The sequence below is a fragment of the Sphaeramia orbicularis genome, chromosome 4 (genome assembly GCF_902148855.1).
Source record: "Sphaeramia orbicularis chromosome 4, fSphaOr1.1, whole genome shotgun sequence".
In the NCBI taxonomy this organism is placed as follows: Eukaryota; Metazoa; Chordata; class Actinopteri; order Kurtiformes; family Apogonidae; genus Sphaeramia; species Sphaeramia orbicularis.
Window position 1 is genome coordinate 8,207,255 of NC_043960.1, and position 21,167 is coordinate 8,228,421.

The following is a 21,167-nucleotide window of genomic DNA, read 5'->3' on the forward strand; positions in this document are numbered from 1 at the left end:
TTTTTTTTTTGTTTGTTTTTTTACCTGTGCTTGTTGTTGCAGGCCTGTTCCAGTCCCATCCTCCCATGGCATTTTGCTGCTGAATGTTGACAGTTGGGGTTGTGGGTGGAACGGGGGAACTCCGTCCTATTCAAGAAATGAAGCTTTGTCAACATAAAGGTTTGACAAAACACACTGTGAATGGGAATGAGTGACATACACCAACGCAGCCAAAGAGAATAACAGCAGGTCTGACTCTCATGAGAGGTGTTATCATGGGGCTGATGGAGCTGAGGAAACATCTACAGGGTGGGTGAAAAGTAACTAGGCATTAGAAAGTGCATACAGAATTTTTGGTATCACTGAAGTCAGGATGAAAACAGTATTTTAACAGACAACACTAATGGGGATTTCTTATTTTCTTATTGTTTTATTTCTTGTTCACAGATTCAGGAGGTTCTCAATGATATCCTAGACGATGTCTTTCAGAAGGTTGTTCATTCCATCCCTGGCCGTTTGAGGAAACTGGTTGACGCCAAGGATGCTTATGTTAAAATATGAAGATTTACTTTTATTTTCCCATGTGATAAAGAACATGTATCATTTGTTTTAATAAATTTGCGATAAGAATATGGATTTTATTACCAACTTTTAATGCCTGGTTCTGTTATAAAAAAAAGGTAAAATGTTGAAAAAAATGTGCAGATAATTTATTCTTTTGTTTCATACATCTTCCACGGATGTTTAGCTCCATCTAGCGGTTAAATCTGGCAGTCCTAGCTAATGAGCACTGTTTTAAATATTAAGTTAATTTGAATTGGAAGTAACAGCAGAACAGAAAATTATGTTAGCATGCAGCCTATGCTGTCCTCGAGACCACAGTTTTCTTGTATTTTGAGGTTCCATCGCCGGTACGTATTATTTCTATGTGTTGTACAACTTAAACTTTACTTTGTACATGAACTTTGGTTCTAAAAAATATGATATTTGACTGTGACTGCGGCAATGTAAAATGCTAATTAACCACAAATTACGGGGTGGTCAAAATGGCGTCCACACCGCGGGACATATTGTTCTGATATTTCCATGTGTTAGCGTGAGCAGTGAAGTATGTACATTATGCATCAAAAAGCGTTCTGTAATTGTGACATTTGTATGCCCTTTCCAGTTTCACCTTTTTGAGGGCCATTAAACCTGATGAGACATACTTAGAGTCTACAGAGTCATTGATACGAGAAAGGTGTTAACAGCCATGATAACCAAAACGGCACATGCCTAGTTACTTTTCATGCACCCTGTAGATTAACGGCTGATACTGCCACGCTTGAAACACATTTGAGAATATTTTCTGGTTTGGTTCTGGCTTCAGAGGTTCACTGCCAACCTTAAAGTCCATATCATACACTAATCATGATACGCACAGATGATTTTGTTCTTGTTTTACTTGATTATGTATGAATCCCATACGCTGTAAAGATCCAAAGTCTAAATCTGCAGAAATGCTGTAGACTGTTCCATCGGCTTCAAGCCAAACAATTCTGCAACTCAGGAACAATTCATGCTGAAGGTGAAATGTCAAGCCTGTGCAGTGTCTACGCAGGGGTAATAAAATGGACGGCAGCCCATATCATGCAAACTCAATTCAGTGCCAAACATACAGCAGCGATAAAAACAGTCATCTATAGCAAAGCCAGTGTCTCAGCAAGCAATAAGGAGAGGCAACTGTGAAAAGGAGAAATGAGTATAAAAAGCCGACACATCCAAACATTCAACCAATCTGTAAAAGCACAGGGCATAGCAGAAGATGTGCAGACTCAATCCCAATCTCCACCTGAAGGCCAAATCACAAAATTCTAACAGACTTCATTAATATCACGGAGTGAATGACACTAACTCGAAAATGCCAAAACATGCTTCATACTGTCATGCATTTGGGACTTTTTTATCGTACTTTTTTATTTTACATGTTCTTGGCTCTTGTTTTATTGAGTTAAAGGGGTCATAGTTTGCCAAACCCACTTTTATTAGTCTTTGGTACATCTATTCGTGTATTTGGACCCTAACAGTTCCAAAAGTTTGAATTTGAACCCTCCAGGTGCTGCAAAGCTATCTTTATATTCATTTTGGCAAAAATCAAGTGGATTTCTACAACCCGTTTCAATTCCTGCTTAATTTGTTATGTCTATAACTAGTTACATCACGACATTTGCACATATAAGGTCAAAACATCTGAGTACCCATAATTGTTTGTCAGCAGCAGCGGTTGTAGTAGAAACTGAAAATATGTCCAAACTTCGAGCGGATTACCTAAAATGTTCAGCTGTTGGTTGTATTAATGAACACAAGTGGCAGAGCGCATTGTCAGCAACCTGGAGGGGGTGGGGCATGAAGTGGCTAATTTGCATTTAAAGGGCCAGCACTCAAAACGACCTTTCTGGTGTCATTACTCAGAAATAGAAGTGTGAGAAGGGAGGCAGATGAAGTGATTACCCATCATGCCTAGTGCCTACTGTACAAGCCTGTAAGTGCAGTGTAATGATCTGGGTTTGATTCATTTGGTCAAGTCTAGGTTCAGTACTGTTCTGTGGTCAAAACAAGGGGAATAAATGTTGTGACTGTGCATAACATTTGTGAAATGCCACTTAGAATGCATTCTATGATCAAAGCCAAAGGTGGTTGAACAAAACAAGAATGCGCAACTTTGTTTTTAGTCAGGCTGTGTAGAATATGTTTACATTCCTCATATTTTATGTGTTTATATGCCGTATTAAATCCTCGTTAATCTTGTGCTTCTTCGGAAATGTAGGACACCAATATATTTGCTTGTTTACCATTATTTTCATGCCTTGGGGCTTCCAATCATAAACATGTGTTTGAAGTCAGAGTGCTATGAACTGTGGGTAATTTCTTCAGGCAGAAGTTCCAGAAATGCAAACTTACAGACAGTGGCCATAAACAGCTCAAATGTTCTCATGACTATTTGACAGTGGGAGAGCAGTTCTAGGGTCTCACAGATTTAACTGGAATGTGCCTCAAAGTCTGTGGGTTTGTGACCGTGGACATTGGGACCGGGTCTGTAACGTACCTTACCCTGATCTGGATTAGATTCTTTTAATGGTTTATTATATTACAAATGCTATGTAGCAGTGTGAAGCAGAGCAGCATGCCTTACCCAGGCCTGTGGGCTGTAGGGTGGGTGATGGAGAGCGAGCAGCATGCAGGAAGGGGTCTGGTTGCCCCGTGTTACCTGGTCCAAGGAAAGAACCCATCATGTCCTGAGGCTTAGGCATGGGCCCCGTCCCAAAGGGATCAAACGCTGAGCCAACAAAACACAGTTAAGATGAGTTAATGTGTTGAATAATTGATCTACTGGGGGTTTGTGCTACACGGTACCGGCTCAACACAATTCAACTCCAACTACCTTTTTGGTTTTCCATTAGGTTTTTTGTTTTTTGGTATCACCTCCATCATAACCCAAAATATTATATAATATCTATGGATTAAAATTGTTACTGTCAATACATCACTACCCTATAAAACAGCTCAACTTTAAGCAGCTCAATTATTATGTTATATAAATGATAACTGAGAATTAAGAACAGGATCCTTTACACTAAGGTCTGGCAATATGTCAGTATGTTCAGTGTTTCATGCAGGGTTCCTACAGGTTTCTACAAGTTAAATTTAAGACCTTTTCAAGACCTTGTTAAGACTACTTCGAACAGATTTTCATGCCCATTTCACAGTCTATTTCATCATGAAATAAAATGTCATCAGTTTTCGTTGACTAAAACTGGATGAAAATAGTCATGTATTATTCTGACTAAAATATGACTAAAATGCTAAGAGTTTTAGTTGACTAAAACTTGACTAGATGAAAAAGCTATGAACGTGACTAAAACTAATAAAGACTGAAATGAGAGTTTGGAACAAAGACTAAAACTAAAATTAAAACAGGCTGACAAAAACAACACCATTTTCATGGCCATACTGATAAAAATTCATGACTCTTTGAATTTAGGAACATTGATTTATTTACTCCAAAACCTTGATTCCCACTATTCTGGGTCATTTATCAAAGTTGCAAAGTTAGTTTTAATAGTTGGTTCCTAATTTCAATAGAAATTGTCAGGTTGGAACAAGGAACTGAGTAGACCAAAGTTACTTTCTTTTCAGCTTGGACATTTCACAGACACATTTAAACACAATACAGCAAACAAGTTTATGGACACATAATTTAAGACCTACCATGTCAAATTTAAGACCTTTTAAAGATTTTAAGGTATTAAATGCAGATTTGTAAATTCAAGATTTGTAAGACTTTTTAAGACCCCACGGCAACACTGTTCATGACTTGTACTAAATAGAATACACTACTTATCCCTCATACATCAATTCATAAATACAGTGTAAACATGTTGTTTTACACTAAGCGCTGCATCATAGTCATCTGTATCATTAATATTGCTAGGCTAGCGAATGATCCTTTAGAGTCTGCCAGCACTAAAAGGGTTAAACTCATCCACTTCAACCCGCAAAAGTTTGTGTAGTGTGCTTTTCTAACACATGCAGATTTTTATGACACCGAGAAGTATAACTATAATGACAAGATACATTTTCTTATCACTAATCTACATTATCCAAATAAGAGTTGTAAAATGATCCGCTTATTACACACCAATCAACTTAATATTTATTAACTTACATGCATTAAAATTCCATAACTTAGTAGACTATAAACTGACAAGATAATGCATAACGCACAAAATAATTCACTTTCCAATGGGATTGTTTTTGCTTCATGGTTGCTTTAACCCTTAAAGACTTAAAGCTATTTTTGTGGTGACTTCCAAATTCATTTTTCCCTACATTTAGCCTTTCGCTATTATATCTCAAATCAGCATGAACAGGATATCTTACAGCTGTAGTTATGATGTGTCCCAATAGTTTGGTTCATATAGTTTATAAACATCAGTATTTCCTTAAAGTTAAATTCTTTTTTTTAATCCAGCTTTGATTCAGATTCAGACCTGGTGGGGCAGGAGATGGGCAGGGCGAGGCAGTGTTGGGGACTACTTTGTGTGGCGTGGACTGGGCGGAGGAGGGGCCGCTGGCTGGCTGCGGTGGGGCTCCAAACAGGTCCCCGAGAAGGTCTGTGGTGGCAGCCGCCGTGGCTGTGTGCTGTGACGAGGGACACGGTGGATTAATCTCTTCCCCGTCTAGGCCTAGAAGGTCCACTTCCTGGGCAGGTGCGGGGGCAGCCGGCGCCGGCGCTGGGGGGTCCGGTTTCTGCGGCGCCGTGCTGGTGCTGCTTCGCTGGCTGGAGAGAGAGAGCATCTCGTCATCGGAGGGCTCGCTTTCTTCGCAGTGGCCCCGACTGTCAGAACCTCCGTGGGGGCGGCTCGGCTCTGCAGGAGGATAAAATAGAAAATAGGCAGACGGAGGATGATGAGGTGGAGAAATGAGGAGACAAAGGAAAAACAGAATATATGACCACATCAAGAAATAATGTGGAGACATTAGTGAGTGGACAAGATAACAAAGCAGACACAGGAAATTAATTGGGTAGAAGGCAGACACATTCCTATCAGTGAGCAACACGGAGTAGGTTAAGAGAAAAAAGGGACAAGAGTGAAATAGGGAATAATAAGCCACTACATAGGTTATCTACCACAAGCACAAGCTGTCCTCCTGATACTTCTGGCCTGCACTATTTTACTTTGCACACTTTGCAACCTGCCACTAGACTCTGCTTTTAGCTGATTGGGGGAGTTAAGGAAACAACCCAATAAATCTTCATTTACAAGAATCCAATCAATAAAAGATGCAGTTTGCTTTTTAAACAGGATAATAAACCTTGCACTAAGCAGGTATTTGACTACTACTGCAATATGTCACTTTGGTAGAGCATGTTTATTTTTACCTACTTATGCTGGTTAAGTGTTTTTTCGATCGAGCCTCCCTTAAGCGAGACAGGATTCTGTGTTAATCTAGTACTTAAAACACATAAATAAGGGATGAGCTCAAGACTAGTCGTTTATTCAGGTCCACAGACATATTTACACCAGATTCAAGTGAAAAGTTTCTACCAAAATGATATATTGCTTCATGACAAGGATGGGATTCATGTTGTTTCAGTTCAATCAATGCACATAGTTAACACAAAAGCCAATGACTGCCGGTAAAAATGATTGGTTTATATAGTGAATATTACAATACAATACAGTGGTTCATTTTCTCCTTGACTGAACTGAACCAAGTAGTGTTAATTGATGTGACTGTATTGAACACTTTCTCTAGTGGGTCTATGCTCTACTCTACTGTCTTACCCTCCAGATCCAAGCCCTCCATCTCATCTTGTAGGGGCAAAAGTGAAAGTCACATTAGTTTTTTTTGTGTTTCTGATGGGAATGTGCATGGGTGTGTTCAAGTAATGCCTTCATGAATGTGCAACCTACACATCAGCACATAGAAATGAGTGTATAAGCATGTATTTATGAGTCACTAACCCATAAAGACCCAAACGTCCACTGTCAATTTAAACTGCTTAATTCCTGTTGATCCACTAATCCTATCAATCCATGTAAATAATTAGTGTAAAATGCAGTCTGTCATCTTTTCATGGTCATCAGATATGACCCATTTGGACATTCAGAGGCTCCGTAGTGAATGTGGAAACACCGTCATCTTCTACAACATTGATTCATCAGTAAAACCCACGGAGTTTGATAAATGACAGTGGGTGGAGACACTTGTTTTTACATTCAGTTATTGATATCTTTGTTGAAAAAGTCACTTTTTCTTCCATTTTCTCTGTTTCTGATATAATAACCCTCAACTTTAGTACACGCTTTTATAAATATCTACATGATCAGTGCATTAAATATAAGAAAATACCTGATTTTCACTGAAAAACCCTAAAATACAGAGGATAATGTTCTAATAAATGGTGATAAATCACTTAAGAAAGATTAAATAGAGAGAAAAATGCATTTGGGAACTGCCCCAAAAGTAGAACTGGGTCTTTATGGGTTAAGTTTTCATGAAAATGTGAAGAAGGAGTTTAGGACTGTCAGACATTTGGCAGTTCTTCACAGTGGATGTTAAAAACTTGATTTAGAGAGTGATCACTGGTAGCTTATGATTAGGATTTGATTTCCGAGTAATATGATTAGTTTCATGTGAGAGCAGATGTCCCGTCCACACAGTACCAGCGATAGCCAGGGCGTCCTGATGTTCTTGGTGGCAGGAGAAGAGCACATTGGGACTGAGGTCTTTACATGGGAACTGCTCCCAAGGTGGCGTCAAGTCTTTCTGCTTGTCCGTCCCCTCCACCTCCACATCCAGGATCACGTGAAACAGCTGGGGATACTTCTCAGGAGAGTCACACGCATCCAGTTCTGGTCTGAGGACACAAATAACACATAAGAATGAGGCAACAAGTTGATAGTTTGCTCTATAGACTAGCATCATGTGAATAAAAATTCTTACTTGTTGAATTTTAACATGGTAGTTCCAGGAGCAATGAAGCCAGTGTGGAACTGGATCTGGAAAATCTGTGTGTTTGACACCTGAAACCAGAAGAAGAGTAAGACTCATTCATAACTAGAAGAAGAGGTATAGTTACAGCCTTGGAAAAAAATATTAGACCACCCCTTGTTCTCTTCAATTTCTTGTTCATTTTAATGCCTGGTACAACTAAAGGTACATTTGTTTGGACAAATATAATGATAACAACAAAAATAGCTCATAGTAGTTTAATTTCAGAGCTGGTATCTATCCATTTTCCATGTTTTCTTGATAATAACCAAAATCATTTAAGTTCTTACATCAATATCTATGGAATTGTACTGCCAAAAACAGTGCTTTTAGGCATTCCATGTTTTCTTTTCTGTCTGTTTTAGTCACATGATACACACAAGAGTTAGTACTTGATTGCATAACCATTGTTTCTGATGACTTTTGATGGTCTAATAATTTTTTCCGCAACTGTATATCTGCAATTATAAATCATACAGGTGATTTTGAGGCTATTTTTCACCAGCTTAAACCTTGTACTAAGCAGGTATTTGACCATAACTGCAAGATAAAGAGTGCAATTAAAACAAGTGGTTATCATCTCTTCTTTTATTGTTATTCTAAATTTAATCTTGTCCCAAATTGACTAACTGCACCGACCCACTTCCAAAAAAGTTGGGACTTTGTATAAAATGCAAATAAAAACATAATGTAATGATTTGCAAATCTCATAAACCCATGTTACTCAAAATAGAGCATGTGAAAAAATGTATCATAATAAAGAAAAACTAATGACAGCAGCAAAACATCTCCAAAACTTTAGGACAGGGGCAACAAAAGGCTGGAATTTTGTTTTTATTTACATTTCAAGGAGTGTCCTCGATTATGGAATTGGGGCTGTAACTATAAAAATCGGACCAACGGCCCTGTAGCTTACCGGCCAAATTAAAAGCTTTGGGAAATGTATCCAGATGCCATTTATTATCACCCAGTTCTGTGTATTTATTATATTACAGAAATAGCCCATGTTTTGGTCATATTCCAATCAGATCTGTAAAAAAATTAAATTCCAACTTGATATCATTGACACTTACTGATTTATTGTATCAATCCAATTCCTATCTCTTTAATGGGGAAATTTTTCAAAGTCGCACCAAATCCAGAATCAGATCCGGATCCAAATAATTTCACTAACTTTTGTTGACATCATCAAAAAGAAGCTGTATACCAAGTTTGAAGTCAATTGGAATTGTAGTTTCAGAGAAGAAGACGATTGAAATTTTTCTAACGGACGACAGACAATGACAGATGACGACAGACGGCAACGACGACAGACACTGCATGACAACAATAGCTTACGGCCTGTCGGCCAGCAAGCTAAAAAGGATTATAGTGTTCCTAATTACGTTTTTTTATGTGTATACTCAGTTTGATGCTTGATTGGACTGAGATCAGGTTGTCCTTCCTCAGATTGCTTTTGAAAGCTTTTGCTTTTAACCACAGAAGATTTGGAGATTTAGAGATGCCCTGACCTGGTCATCAAGTCATTGCATTTGGCACCTTGACAATGTCACTCGGATCCTTAAGGTTGCTCATTTTGCAGCTTCCTACAACTTCAAGTACTAAATGATCTCTTGCTGAAAGGTGTTATTGTAACAAAATCCCCTACTACACACTAGAGTTATATACTCATACAGAAATCCCAGATCAGAGACCAAACATGAACTTTACTGAGGCCGATTGTGTTTTTTTGCTCTAGTTATCACTAAATATTACACACTGGGCCTTTAAATTCTAATCTGACACTTTCCTTCTGATATTTTGTGGCTTCAGTTCTGACTCACATGGCAAGATATCAAATAAAAAAGAGAAAAATAGTAGCCACACCCTGACACTAATAGCTGACATTTCAACCTGAGCCAACAACAGCACACCAGGAATGCCAACAGGCCTTTTTTCTGTTACATTTAACTAAAACATTCACTATCAGAGTCTATCAGTAAAAAAACACAGCTAACAGCACTTAACTCATAAAGACAGTGCTACTTTTGTGGCAGTTCCCAAATGAAATTTTCTCTCTATTTAACCTTTCTTTAAGGTGTCATATTTTGCTAAACCCACTTTTATTAGTCTTTGGTTCATTTGGTGCATTTGGACCCTAATAGTTCAGAAAGTTTGAATTTGAACCCTCCAGGTGCTGCAAAGCTATCTTTATGTTCATTTTGGCAAAAATCAAATGGATTTCTACAACCTGTTTTAATTCCTGCTTAATTTCTAATCATCAGTGGATGTTTCGGTCTTTATGGGTTAAACAGCCGCTCTTGGACACAACACAGAGCTGCACATGAACACCAGTGTACCTTGGCCTGCAGACGTCCTCCGATGGTCGACCTCATGTGGTAGACAGAAACCACTACGTCTCCCTGTACGCTTACACCCAGAGGGAAGACCACCTTCCCCTCTTGGAGCCTGTGCTCTCTGGACATGCAAGAGGAAGAAACAGTGAGAAATGAGGAAATTAGGCAAGAACTGGGAACAAACACTTATAAGGAAGAAGACAGTTTTCATCCATACACTGCCCCACTTCTGTTCTACATTCTCTTATTTTACTCCAAAATGCCATGTGTCTGGGGTGTTAAACTTTTGCTTTGGGGACCAGTATCCAGCCTTTACCTCATTCTCTCATATTCCTGTGCAGTGCTGAAGATCTTGGTTTCTCCGATGAGGACGTCACAGAAAGGCCGGCAGCCGCTGCGTTGTTTGTTGAAACATGGGACGGGGGTCATGGTGAGGGCTTTGATGACTAAAGGCTTGGAATGGGGTAAACTGGGCTTCTCTGATACCATGCTACACACATAGCCGATGTATCTACGTGGAGACAATGAAACCAAAACAAGAGAAAGTATTGGAATTCAATATTTATATGTTTATCACTTGGAATCATGTAATTTGATTGTTTGCTTGTATATCATCTATCATTCACAAGCTAATCAATGCTAAATGGGTTAGATGTGGTTTTGATGTTCCAACTCTCACCAGCAGGAGGAAGTCATGTATTACAACACAAAGAATCAATGCTATGTATCCAGAGACTGTATCACTCATTGAATAAAGTATTTAGCTCATTGTTTACTCGTTAGTATTATGGTATCATCAAGTTTTCTTCTTCAAACTAAAACTCATAGCTGCTCATTTTAACAGTCACTCAAAATAACACTTTGTCTTATAATCTTCATGTGCTGCATCAACTGATAGTTTACATTATAGCTCTGTTAGCTTAGCTCTGTTTTTAGACTGAAAACAGCCACAGTAAAACCACAAATCACCTCTGTTTTCTGTACGGTTTGTGTCGTGAGTAGCTGAACTAAAGATCTGTTTGGAATCCAACAAACAAGGTCAGAACTGTCACAGTTTAGTTTGAACCGTGAATCAACAAATGGCAATTTAGCAAAAATAATAACATCCCATAATAACTTTATACCTTCATAAGCCTCATAATCAAATTGCCCTGTGTAGAAGAAATGCTGCCATTTCAGCATCAAATTCCATTCTTTTCATTTACAGCTGAGTCCAGTGGAGAAAACAACAACAGTGCTTCTAGCTTTTATCACTTTCTTAAACCTCTAAAAGTTGTTTCATAATGGTTCTCATCCCATCTGGTCACTTTCTGATGCTTTGGTCCAAGACCCCGTGTTGTTAGTTTTCCTCACCATGAAAGACCAACACAGTGGCTCACTACTCCCTCTAGCGATCACATAAATCCCCCGCCTTGTCGGTGTACATAAATTCAGTTCATATCTCTACAATTCAATATTTTGTCGTCTTTGGCAGAACTCCATTGCTCTTTAGTCAAAACACTCTAAAGATAAATTTAGGTCATTTTTTAATACTTGAAAGCAGAAATACAATATAGTCCCACAAAACATAAAAATGAATGAGCTTATTATTCATAACACAGCAGCACAGTTTATATCAATCTAAGAGGCTAAGAGCAGTAGGAGAGAGGTGAAACACTCTGATAAGTGTTCACATCAATTTAAGCACCATGAGTTAAGTCCAGAACAATGTTATTGCTGCCATTTCCATAAAATTGCACTGAAACGATAATATATGAGAGAAATCTTACTGAAGCGTGGCCTGATAAATACTACAGCCGCTGCACCAGCTGACAGGCTAATAAAACGTCCGTCCTTAAATATATGTTAGCACCGCAGCCAATAGATCCTGCTTATGTGGAGTAAAGTAATGACAGTCCTGTTTGGCTGTTCTAGGTTTATTTACTACTACTTGTCGTGGGTTCAGATAGAAAGAAGAATAAGCTGTGTGTGTAGTCATCCCTGGAGAAGTGGGTATACTCTCAATTTTTGCCTTTTTTTTTTTTAAGTAGTCCAGAAAAACGCCCTGTTTTAGAAACAGTGACATGTAAGATGACTCTATTTAGTTTACCCAAAATCCATCAGTAGTATTTGCTCACTATTATAAAATTGTCATGACTTGATCAGGAGCAGTTTGTAGGTATTATTGGTCACAAAAGCAGCTGCATAAATGGAAATGTATTCAACATGAGTCAAACATAGGATAACGTTAGCCTTTCATAACGTTAGCCTTCTCACATAGTTGAACTATTGGTGACAACATCTTGTCTCTAAATGTGAAGTCATATGGCCAGTAGTTTAAAACAGTGACTCGTTCTAAAACCACCTTAAAACTTACCTCAGAATTATGTATTCCATGAAAGTAGGTTCTCTCAATATGTGTCACTCACTTGAAAGACGTTTATTCTGCCTTTCTTGTTCGCATTTCAATAATCGCGCATCTTTCAACAAGACATGCAATGACCTGTCCGTCAACTGGGGTGGCACTGGTACCTGAGGTGTCCAGTCAGGTTCCAGAGGTGTCCAGCGCAAAGTTAGCAATATTTTCCTCGGCATGACCTGCCCTACTCTACCTCTGATTGGCTCACCACTCCTCATGCCTAAAGTTAACCAATCTAATCAGTGAAGGCAGCAATTAGAGGCAGAGTACGGCGGTTTATGGCTTCACCATCCTAGGGGAAAACATGGGCAATTTGGCTCAGATACTACTGAAAGGAACGTATCAGGTGGATTTAGAAGTGGGTATACACAATACTGACTGAAAAATAAGAAGGTATACTCCGTATACCGCCGTATACCCTGGACTACACCACTGTGTACGATGTATACAACCTACTGTACCTGCGGTGTGAAGGCCAGAGACCAGAACCTGGTCTCTTGGCACTGAGCAGCTGCATGGCAGGAATCGGGTTGTTGAAGAGGTGGCAGAAGCAGAACATGGCACAGACCAAGACGCCTGAAGGAGCACGACCATCCTAAAAACATACAACATGAGGGAAGCACTGAGGTTAAATGCTACAGCTGGTGTTTGTTGAATCCACATTTGACTTCTCCAATGTAACCTGAGCTCTGGGAGGATCTACTTAATGTCATTACATATTCATTTTAAGTAAGAAACATATTTGCCATCAATTAAGCTCCAGTGTAATAAATGTCAGTGAGATTTACGCAGCATTATAAATTTAATCCAGGGTCATGTAAGGCTACAGGGAGACAAAAACATTCTTGTGAACTGAAGCAAAAGAAAAAAAATTAGAAAGGAACCGTTTGGCAGAGCTTATGCAAGACAGAGCCTTTTGCCAAGCCACAGCCAAACCGCAGTAACTTGGCAATAACACACACTACCACATGCTGGTGTACAGTACTGTTGTCACCGAATTAGAACCAATACAGAGTGCAGTTTCCCTGAATTTTTAAATGGTGGTTGTCTGTAAAAGTATGCACATTTTAAGACCTACTTAAAGTGCAACTAGTTAACCGTTCTGTCGGGCTTTTGAAGTTTGGAAACACTGCTCATTTACTCATCTGTTATTTAAGCTATGCTTGTGCATTGCTCTAACATGATGGAACCAACTAAACCAGTCCTTGAACAAAACCACCTTCCCATGAACTGTGTAAATATAGGATTAAAGTACATGAATAGGTTACAGATGCATGTCATTCTTAACTGGTCTCTACTTGAATTAGACGAAAAGAAATATAGTGAAGGTATGTGAATGTTCTTACCGAGCAGGTGATGACGCACACATTCTTGGGATTCTGTTTGAGCCAGTTGTGCATGTTCTTACACACAGCAAAAAGGTTGTGAAGGCTGGGGGCCTGACGAGAAGGCCAGTTACACTCTGAGACCTGGACAGGAAATGAGAGTGGGAGCAACAATGAAAAAAGACAGAGAGAAAGAGTGAGGAAAAGTACAGGAAATGTGTAGATGCAAAAAGGCAGTGGAAAGATGGGAGGAAATGTGAAGGAACAGATTGGAAAAACAAGAAAAAAAACAAGAGGGGAGGAAAAAGGAGAGGTGTAGATTAGCAACAGTACTGCTGCAGCAGAGCACAACAACAAAGCAGTTGCCATGATGAGTCATCTGCTAGAGATACAGCAACTTTCACAGCAGACAGGCAGCCATCTTGGCCATATGAACCCAACAGCTTGACTCCTCAGTTTCCCTGGAATTGTCTGCCGAAGGGTGGCAGTCTTTCATCTGCATACATCCAACTGAGGGATGTTGTACAACACAACACTACATGATTCATCCCTGCTGTCTTACAGTAATTTGAGAATTACATGTAACAGAGAACATTTATATCTTCCAAATAGGTACTACAACCAACTTTTTGACAAGATATTTAGCTTTAAAGGGGCGATATGTTAGATTTCTACTTTCAACTATTAAGAAATGACCTGAAATTATCATTAGAAAGTTTATATTAAAGACCTGTAAAATTCTGCCAAAGATGCAAATGTATCGGACTGTGGAGAACTGAAAATATTTACAAATATTTACATTGCTGAGCCAGGGGATTTATGTGACCACTAGAGGGAGTAGTGAGTCACTCTGTTGGTCTCCTATAGTGAGGAAAACTAACACCACAGGGCCTTTGACCAAAACATCTGAAAATGACCAGATGGCATGAGAACCACTAAGAAACAACTTTTAGAGTCAAAGAAAATGTCAAAGTGATAAAAGCTAGAAGCACTGTTGTTGTTCTCTCCACTGGACACAGCTGTAAATGAAAAGAATGGAGTTTGATGCTGAAATGACAGCATTTCTTCTACACAGTGAGTTTGATTATGAGACTCATAAAGGTATAGAACTACTATGTGATGTTATTATCTTTGCTATGTTGCCGTTTGATTCATGGTTCAGACTAAACTGTGCCAGTTCTGACCCAAAGTGTTGATTCATTGCTAGTTTTGGTAGAACTAAGTGTGTTCTGTTACTACATAAACCCCCTTTAAACTGCCTGTTTTTTATAGGACACACAAAAACAAACAATCTTCCAAGGCTTGCTGGCTTTCAAATACCATTCTAATGAGTACAAGTCATCAGTGAGAGTAAATTGTATGCTATTTTAAAATTAGACTGAAAATGCTTTTCTGTAATACAAATAGCTGATTGACGAAAAAGTTACCCTGAAGTTATTGTTTTAGTTTTCCAGTGTGTTTCATTGCATCCTATTGCATCTAACAACAACTGTACTCACTGAAAAAGAACACAATTTAATTTTAGACCATCTATGTGCAGCAAAACAGTATTACATATCAGATGTGGGTATTCAAGAAGTAGCTGGAGGACCAAATTAGTACATAAGTAAGACACTAGACATGAAAACTTGACTGTATACTATATCAAGTTGTTGCAGATTGTTTTATAGAAATCACTGTAGCTTTAATAACACAAGAGGGAGCAATGATGGGCTGATTTGAGGAAATCTAATTAGAGGCCACCCTAAGGGTGTTTCCTCAGTTTATGAGCCAAATGTAGCATCAAATTAAAATGTCGGCAGACCACAAATAGTAACTTAACAGTAAAAATGTTTCCATATCTCACTCTAGTGTTGTAGTAATCATGGGAGTAAAAATGCTGCTGTGACCACTAACAACTAGATGCCTACCAATAAATCAAGTCGTGTCACTCACTCACCCTGTTGGAGAATTTGGCGCCGCGGTAGTTGCGCTGTGACAGGTTGAAGACAGTGTAGTGGTCGGCATGGCGACTGTCGAGGAAGGAGCGGATGTCCTCGACGTGGTTCTGGTATCCAATCTGTACAGACTCTGCTGGGTACGTCATAACTGAGAAAAAAAACATCCAAAAATTAGCTGTTTGAAAGACTTTTATACAATGGTCCTTTACTTATAATGAGTAAAATGTCTCATCTTTTTCTACACTTATGATGCCCATAAAGTTGGTATAAAATACTTTTACCTCTTTTCATGAAATGACTGTGACACTGTGATTTATTACTGATTAAAGTGTAACTGGGGCTAAGTATGTAATCATTGCACCAGGTCAAAGATGGCTACTTATGTGTATAAAGCAGAATAAAACGAGGTATATGTATTAAAATTGTTCCAACTTTATGCACAACATTGTATATCTGGCTACAGAAGCAAAGTTTTTTTTTTATATACCTTGTTTCACACACAAAGGCCCTTCAGTTTATCTTTACATAAATCCAGAGGAAACTAAAAATAAAGTGCTTAAAGAATAATAGAAGTAATAAACATACAACTACATAAAATCGTACTGACAGAGAGTCACATAAAAATGTATTAATACAATTAAAGTAAAGTACAGTCATCCAGAAATACAGTGTAATAACAATAGGATGAACATTATAGAGGCAAATTAACCCTTTAAGCGCCAAAGTCAGAATATTGTGACAAGCAACATACCTGAATGAAACAGACAGCTTTTAGAAATGTTGATATCAAAATTGGATACTAAATTAAAAAAAAAAAAAAGAACTCAGGCATCTAAAGGGTTAATAAAGAAACGCTTCTGGATTTAGTTATTTCTACATTTGGGCCACATTTAAGATCTACTGGTTTGCTCCAGTTGCAAACAGCGTCAAGCATAACTATCAGTGGCTGCACACAAAGGATGATGGGAAAGGAAGCCCTCAGGTAGTAAATGTCCATCCGTCCTCTGAAGGACACGCTGCTGTTCCACACTCATGACTATGTAACACTGTGAGCAGTTTCATAATAAGAGACGGGACGGGGGGGGAAAGCTGAGGCTGCAGGTGCCTACATTCATCTGTTTATGTCGTAAATTAAAACCAAATGCACCTTCGTATTAAAGTGAAGTGACACTGTGAGTGTAAAATGGGTTTTAGACTTATCTATTACCCAGAGTAAAAATATTACAGTGTAAGTATGCAAAGCTGTCACAGGCACAAAAGGTTTATGAGCTAGTACATGTATTTACCTATGATCCTGGATGTGATGTATGCAATATCCAGCTCTCCTTTAGTGTACCTGAAACAAGAAAAACAATGTTTAGATTAATATAGGAAAAAAAATGACACAATAATCCAAAACAAGAGCAGAGCCACAAACAAATCAGTTTACATATGATCATGATGAAAAGTGATTTTACTGACTAAACACTGTGGACTAGTATCACTGTACCAAGTCTCAAAGTCACCGTTTGACTTGTGTAAATGTGATACTAAAATGTGTATAAATGAGACAATCCACTCTCCTGTCAGTTTATCTATTACTGGTTATTCCTAGTAATGAAATGCATGAACATCTTGTTTTGTTTTTGCGATATTAATTAATGCATGAGCTAAATATTGCACGTGTTTTTTTTCACTTATTACGAGTTGTTGTCAATAATGTTTAATGTCTCGCTTGTATTTTGTGTGGAGCGCAGAGAAGAATAGCTCTTACTGTGGTAATAGCTAATGGTGTTCATAAGTAAATAAATAAATATACAGAAAAGGTTAGAAACAAAAGGAGTAACTACAACCTGATAATTGAAGATGTAGCTAATGATCTAAATACTATAGTACTGCGGATATTTAACATCAGTAAAAGGTAATTATAACAGGGCACGGTTTATTATGTTGAACTAGTAATGAGTTTTAATAGCACAGACAAATTATGTATGCATACACTGTATAGATTTTACAGAGGGATATGCTCAGTCTTGTCAAATTACTGTACCCAAACTACCTTAAGGCAGTGTCTCATCATGAGCAACAAGAGACTTGATATTGAACAAAATGAACATTATACAGTCCTGTGCAAAAGTCTTAGTCCTCTTTACCTTTGTTGTTGTTTCAGGGTTGAAATGAGAGTGTTTATTTATTTCTCTTTCTCTTTTCTTCAGATACAACAAAAAAAAAAAAATACAGGAAATATGTGCAAAGCCTTATAAGACAAACAAATAATTTAACTAAATGTGTTGTAATGGTTAAAGTCACAATCTATTCTGATCCCTGACCCCATGACAAGAAGCAACACGAACAATTAGAAACATCTGACGTGTTGAATGAAACCTGGTATGAAACATCAGAAATGTAATGCAATAAATCTCATACTGTCTGAATAAAAGGGTTAAAGACATATTAAGATCACACCAAATATGACTAAATTGGTTTATATAAGGTGTTTTCTTCCCTGGAACTTTAGTTTTTACTGCTATACATACTTCATATATATCCAGATTGGATCTTAATACACTGAGACTGAGAAATGCATATGTGTGGTCATTAGAACTTTATTAAACTAACAAATTTAATATTGGAATAGGACTTTTGCACAGCACTATACATCCATATATGTATAAACCCAGAAATGCTCATGTGTATTATAAACAAAATACTAAAAAAAATAAGAAATGTTTAATTTCATTTAATAGTTTTAATGCAGAACTATCATATTTAATTCATTCATTTTCATTAATTGTTTAATGCTTCGTAGGTTTGAGGTGGAGCTGAAGTTAATCCCGGCTGACAAAGGACAAAGGTGCGTTAAGCCCTGGACAGGTCACCCATTCATGGCAGGTCATGTTTAATTTAATGATGGAGCAGCTGTATTCCCATCAGTCTGAATGTATTATCTGTATTTACATCCATTATATATTTCACTAGATAAAGCAGACAGATTCTTTGACACTAGAGGGTCACATTATCTTCATAATTATGCCTCTTGAAAAATATCAAATCATTTTAAGGAGGATATCCGTACATCGATGTTGAGTATCCAATGGGATGATCTGGTTTTTTGCTGTCAGTGCATCAGGATTCATGTCATGCACGTACAAGCGATTAAAGTCAACAGGCTTCAGAGCAGAAGCATCTATGCGTAAGTTGTCTTATTTCAGCCTCACCACTCTGGGCTGAAGTGCCTGGGATCAAAGTAACACCATATGTGAATTCTTCATTTGAGAGGCAATGCCTTTCATTGCCAGATTTAGCTATTCCATATGGAGCTGCAGTGCACACACAAACACCCACTGCTGCTGGATTACAACTTATCTTCACTACACAACAGATGAGAGAGCACACAGCATGACACAGGTGCAGAGTGGGGTTTTGTGTGAAGAGTGAAATTTGCTTCAGTATACTGCAAATTCAGAAAATGCCTTTAAAGCGATCATTTCTCGGCTAAAATTTACTTAGGGGGTCAAATGAGTGGCCATTTTTGTCAAAAAAAAAAAGTTGTAAGAAATGCATAGAATTGTGTTGAAATAATGCTAATACATTTGTGCACAGACTACTGATATTATTTGACAGTGGAAGCTATATTTTCAGAAACATTGGATTTTGAATAGCACGTGTATGTGAAAACTTTTGCTGGTGGACGGACGTGACAGTGGACGGACGTGACATTACCCATGATGATCTGGTCAGTACCAGTACTTTATTAGTAATAAACTTATATACTTACTATTGCTAATTATCCTCTTATTCATAAATGTTAGTATTGTGGATCTAAAACAATAACAGCTGACACAAAAACACAAAATGTGGCAGTGGATGGATGTGACATGGTTGTTACAGATCCCATCATACTGGTGCTCGGCAGCCATTTCCAGAAATGATCCCTGTGCAAAAACTAGTATCATAATTATTTATTGTATAGTTTATCATCATACTAAAGAGTAAATAACAATATAGAATTGTTATTTCTTTATAAAAATGCTCATTATTAGAAAACTGTTGATTTAAAGTGACGTGTGACATTCTCAATGTATGTATTTGCGTAACATAAGCAGGATGGATCAGCACGATACTGCATATTGCAACCTGTAAAAATAAAATGTGATATGTAGTATATAATCTTGTAAGAAAAATTGGGGAATCTAAAAGAATAGAATATTTGTTTTTCACGTAAATTCAGTTAAAATATAACTTGGCCATTTGTGACATGAAAATATAGCATTAATTGTGATGAAATTGGACATTTTTGACCTGAAAACATAGTTCATATGACCATCAACATGTTGCAACAGAACTGAAACCCTGTAAATTTGCATAACTTGCATTTACCAACACAAAGTTCCTTTGGGGATTCACTTATATTGATTTCTTATGCACAAAGACAGAATAAGACCTCTAAGCAAATTTTAGCCATTCTGTGTCCATACCCAGCAGCACAAGCAGTTCAGCTACCCAACATAGATCCATTCTGTTTAGAGCTGTTATGCTCCTGCAAACCACATCAGTATGCTAATGTGTGTCAGATTGAGTTGAGTTGTTTCCTACTGTGAAAATCCAGTGAGTCAGTCTGATCTACACTAGTCATCTCTGTGTGGTCATGGATGAATGCCATATGGACTCAGTGCAATCCTAGACCAGGTTATGTAATGCAGTACTGTCCAACTAGCCTGCTGCAAACTGGGAGTAAGCCCATCAACACTATTTTAGGATTTTCTGCAAATTTAGATCCAGGTGTTACCATAAATAGCACTGCAGTAAAACTTACAGTAAATATGAACGTATCACAATAGTACTAGATATGGTGTTCTGCAAAATAAATACACACAAACAATGCAGAGAGGAACAGAATGTGGGAGTCGACTGCCACTGTGTCGAGTGAAAGCTCTCATTATAATGGAGCTATATCACAGTTCAGGTTTCTATTTTAATCCAAGTGTCCCAAAGTGAAATGCAAATGGCAGTTCCACAGAGTGACAAGAATGGTGTGACTGAGTAAAAGGTATTATCAAAGCTAGAAAACACATACTGTGGTATAACAGCAGACATATATTTTATTTGTGGTGCAGAAAAAAAAAGATGTTGGAAAGGAAATGAAATGAAATGAAATGAAATGAAAGGAAAGGAAAGGAAAGGAAAGGAAAGGAAAGGAAAGGAAAGGAAAGGAAAGGAAAGGAAAGGAAAAGTTTAACAAACTGCAATTTTATTCCATTTATTTGTTCATGTAAGATGGATGCTATCACTACAGATTACAGGTAGCCTATGTGTAAGTCTGTGGTTTAATCCTTCTCCTTTCCAGATATAGCTACTTGGTCATTAGAGCAGAGAAGCAGGTCAGGTGTCAGGTTTTAACGGTCACGGCCAATAGCCATGGATGATGCAAAGCAGCTCTTCCTGACCTCTCAAGAATAGAACTGCAGCCAATTAAAATGCACTGCAAGGTGTAGAGTTAAACAAAGAGAAGGACATTGGGGATTTTTTAACAGATAAGGGCCAGACATTGTCCTTGGATGTGGTTGTACGATGTAATCTGAGCTAATTATGTTACAGTTAAATGTAGAGTTGATATTCCAAACTCTCTCTCACTTAGGGCCCAAACCACAGATGAATCCATGCTACTGTG

The 21,167-nt window shown here is 38.0% G+C and overlaps 1 protein-coding gene across 6 annotated transcripts in view; it reads right to left on the reverse strand.

Moving 5' to 3' along the window:
• Positions 1-21,167, reverse strand: part of LOC115418093 (putative tyrosine-protein phosphatase auxilin) — a 247,364-nt gene that overhangs the window by 12,305 nt on the left and 213,892 nt on the right. For 3 of the 6 annotated variants that reach the window (XM_030132417.1, XM_030132414.1, XM_030132410.1), the window contains 12 exons: positions 16,804-16,853; positions 15,517-15,665; positions 13,599-13,721; positions 12,714-12,847; positions 10,171-10,365; positions 9,858-9,975; positions 7,471-7,550; positions 7,191-7,384; positions 6,309-6,335; positions 5,010-5,387; positions 3,152-3,295; positions 25-126 (listed from right to left, as the gene is read on the reverse strand). In XM_030132417.1, the coding sequence (XP_029988277.1) occupies positions 25-126; positions 3,152-3,295; positions 5,010-5,387; positions 6,309-6,335; positions 7,191-7,384; positions 7,471-7,550; positions 9,858-9,975; positions 10,171-10,365; positions 12,714-12,847; positions 13,599-13,721; positions 15,517-15,665; positions 16,804-16,853 (1,694 nt within the window). The remainder of the gene's footprint in view (positions 1-24; positions 127-3,151; positions 3,296-5,009; positions 5,388-6,308; positions 6,336-7,190; positions 7,385-7,470; positions 7,551-9,857; positions 9,976-10,170; positions 10,366-12,713; positions 12,848-13,598; positions 13,722-15,516; positions 15,666-16,803; positions 16,854-21,167) is intronic. The other 3 variants (XM_030132412.1, XM_030132413.1, XM_030132411.1) reach the window with 3 other exon arrangements.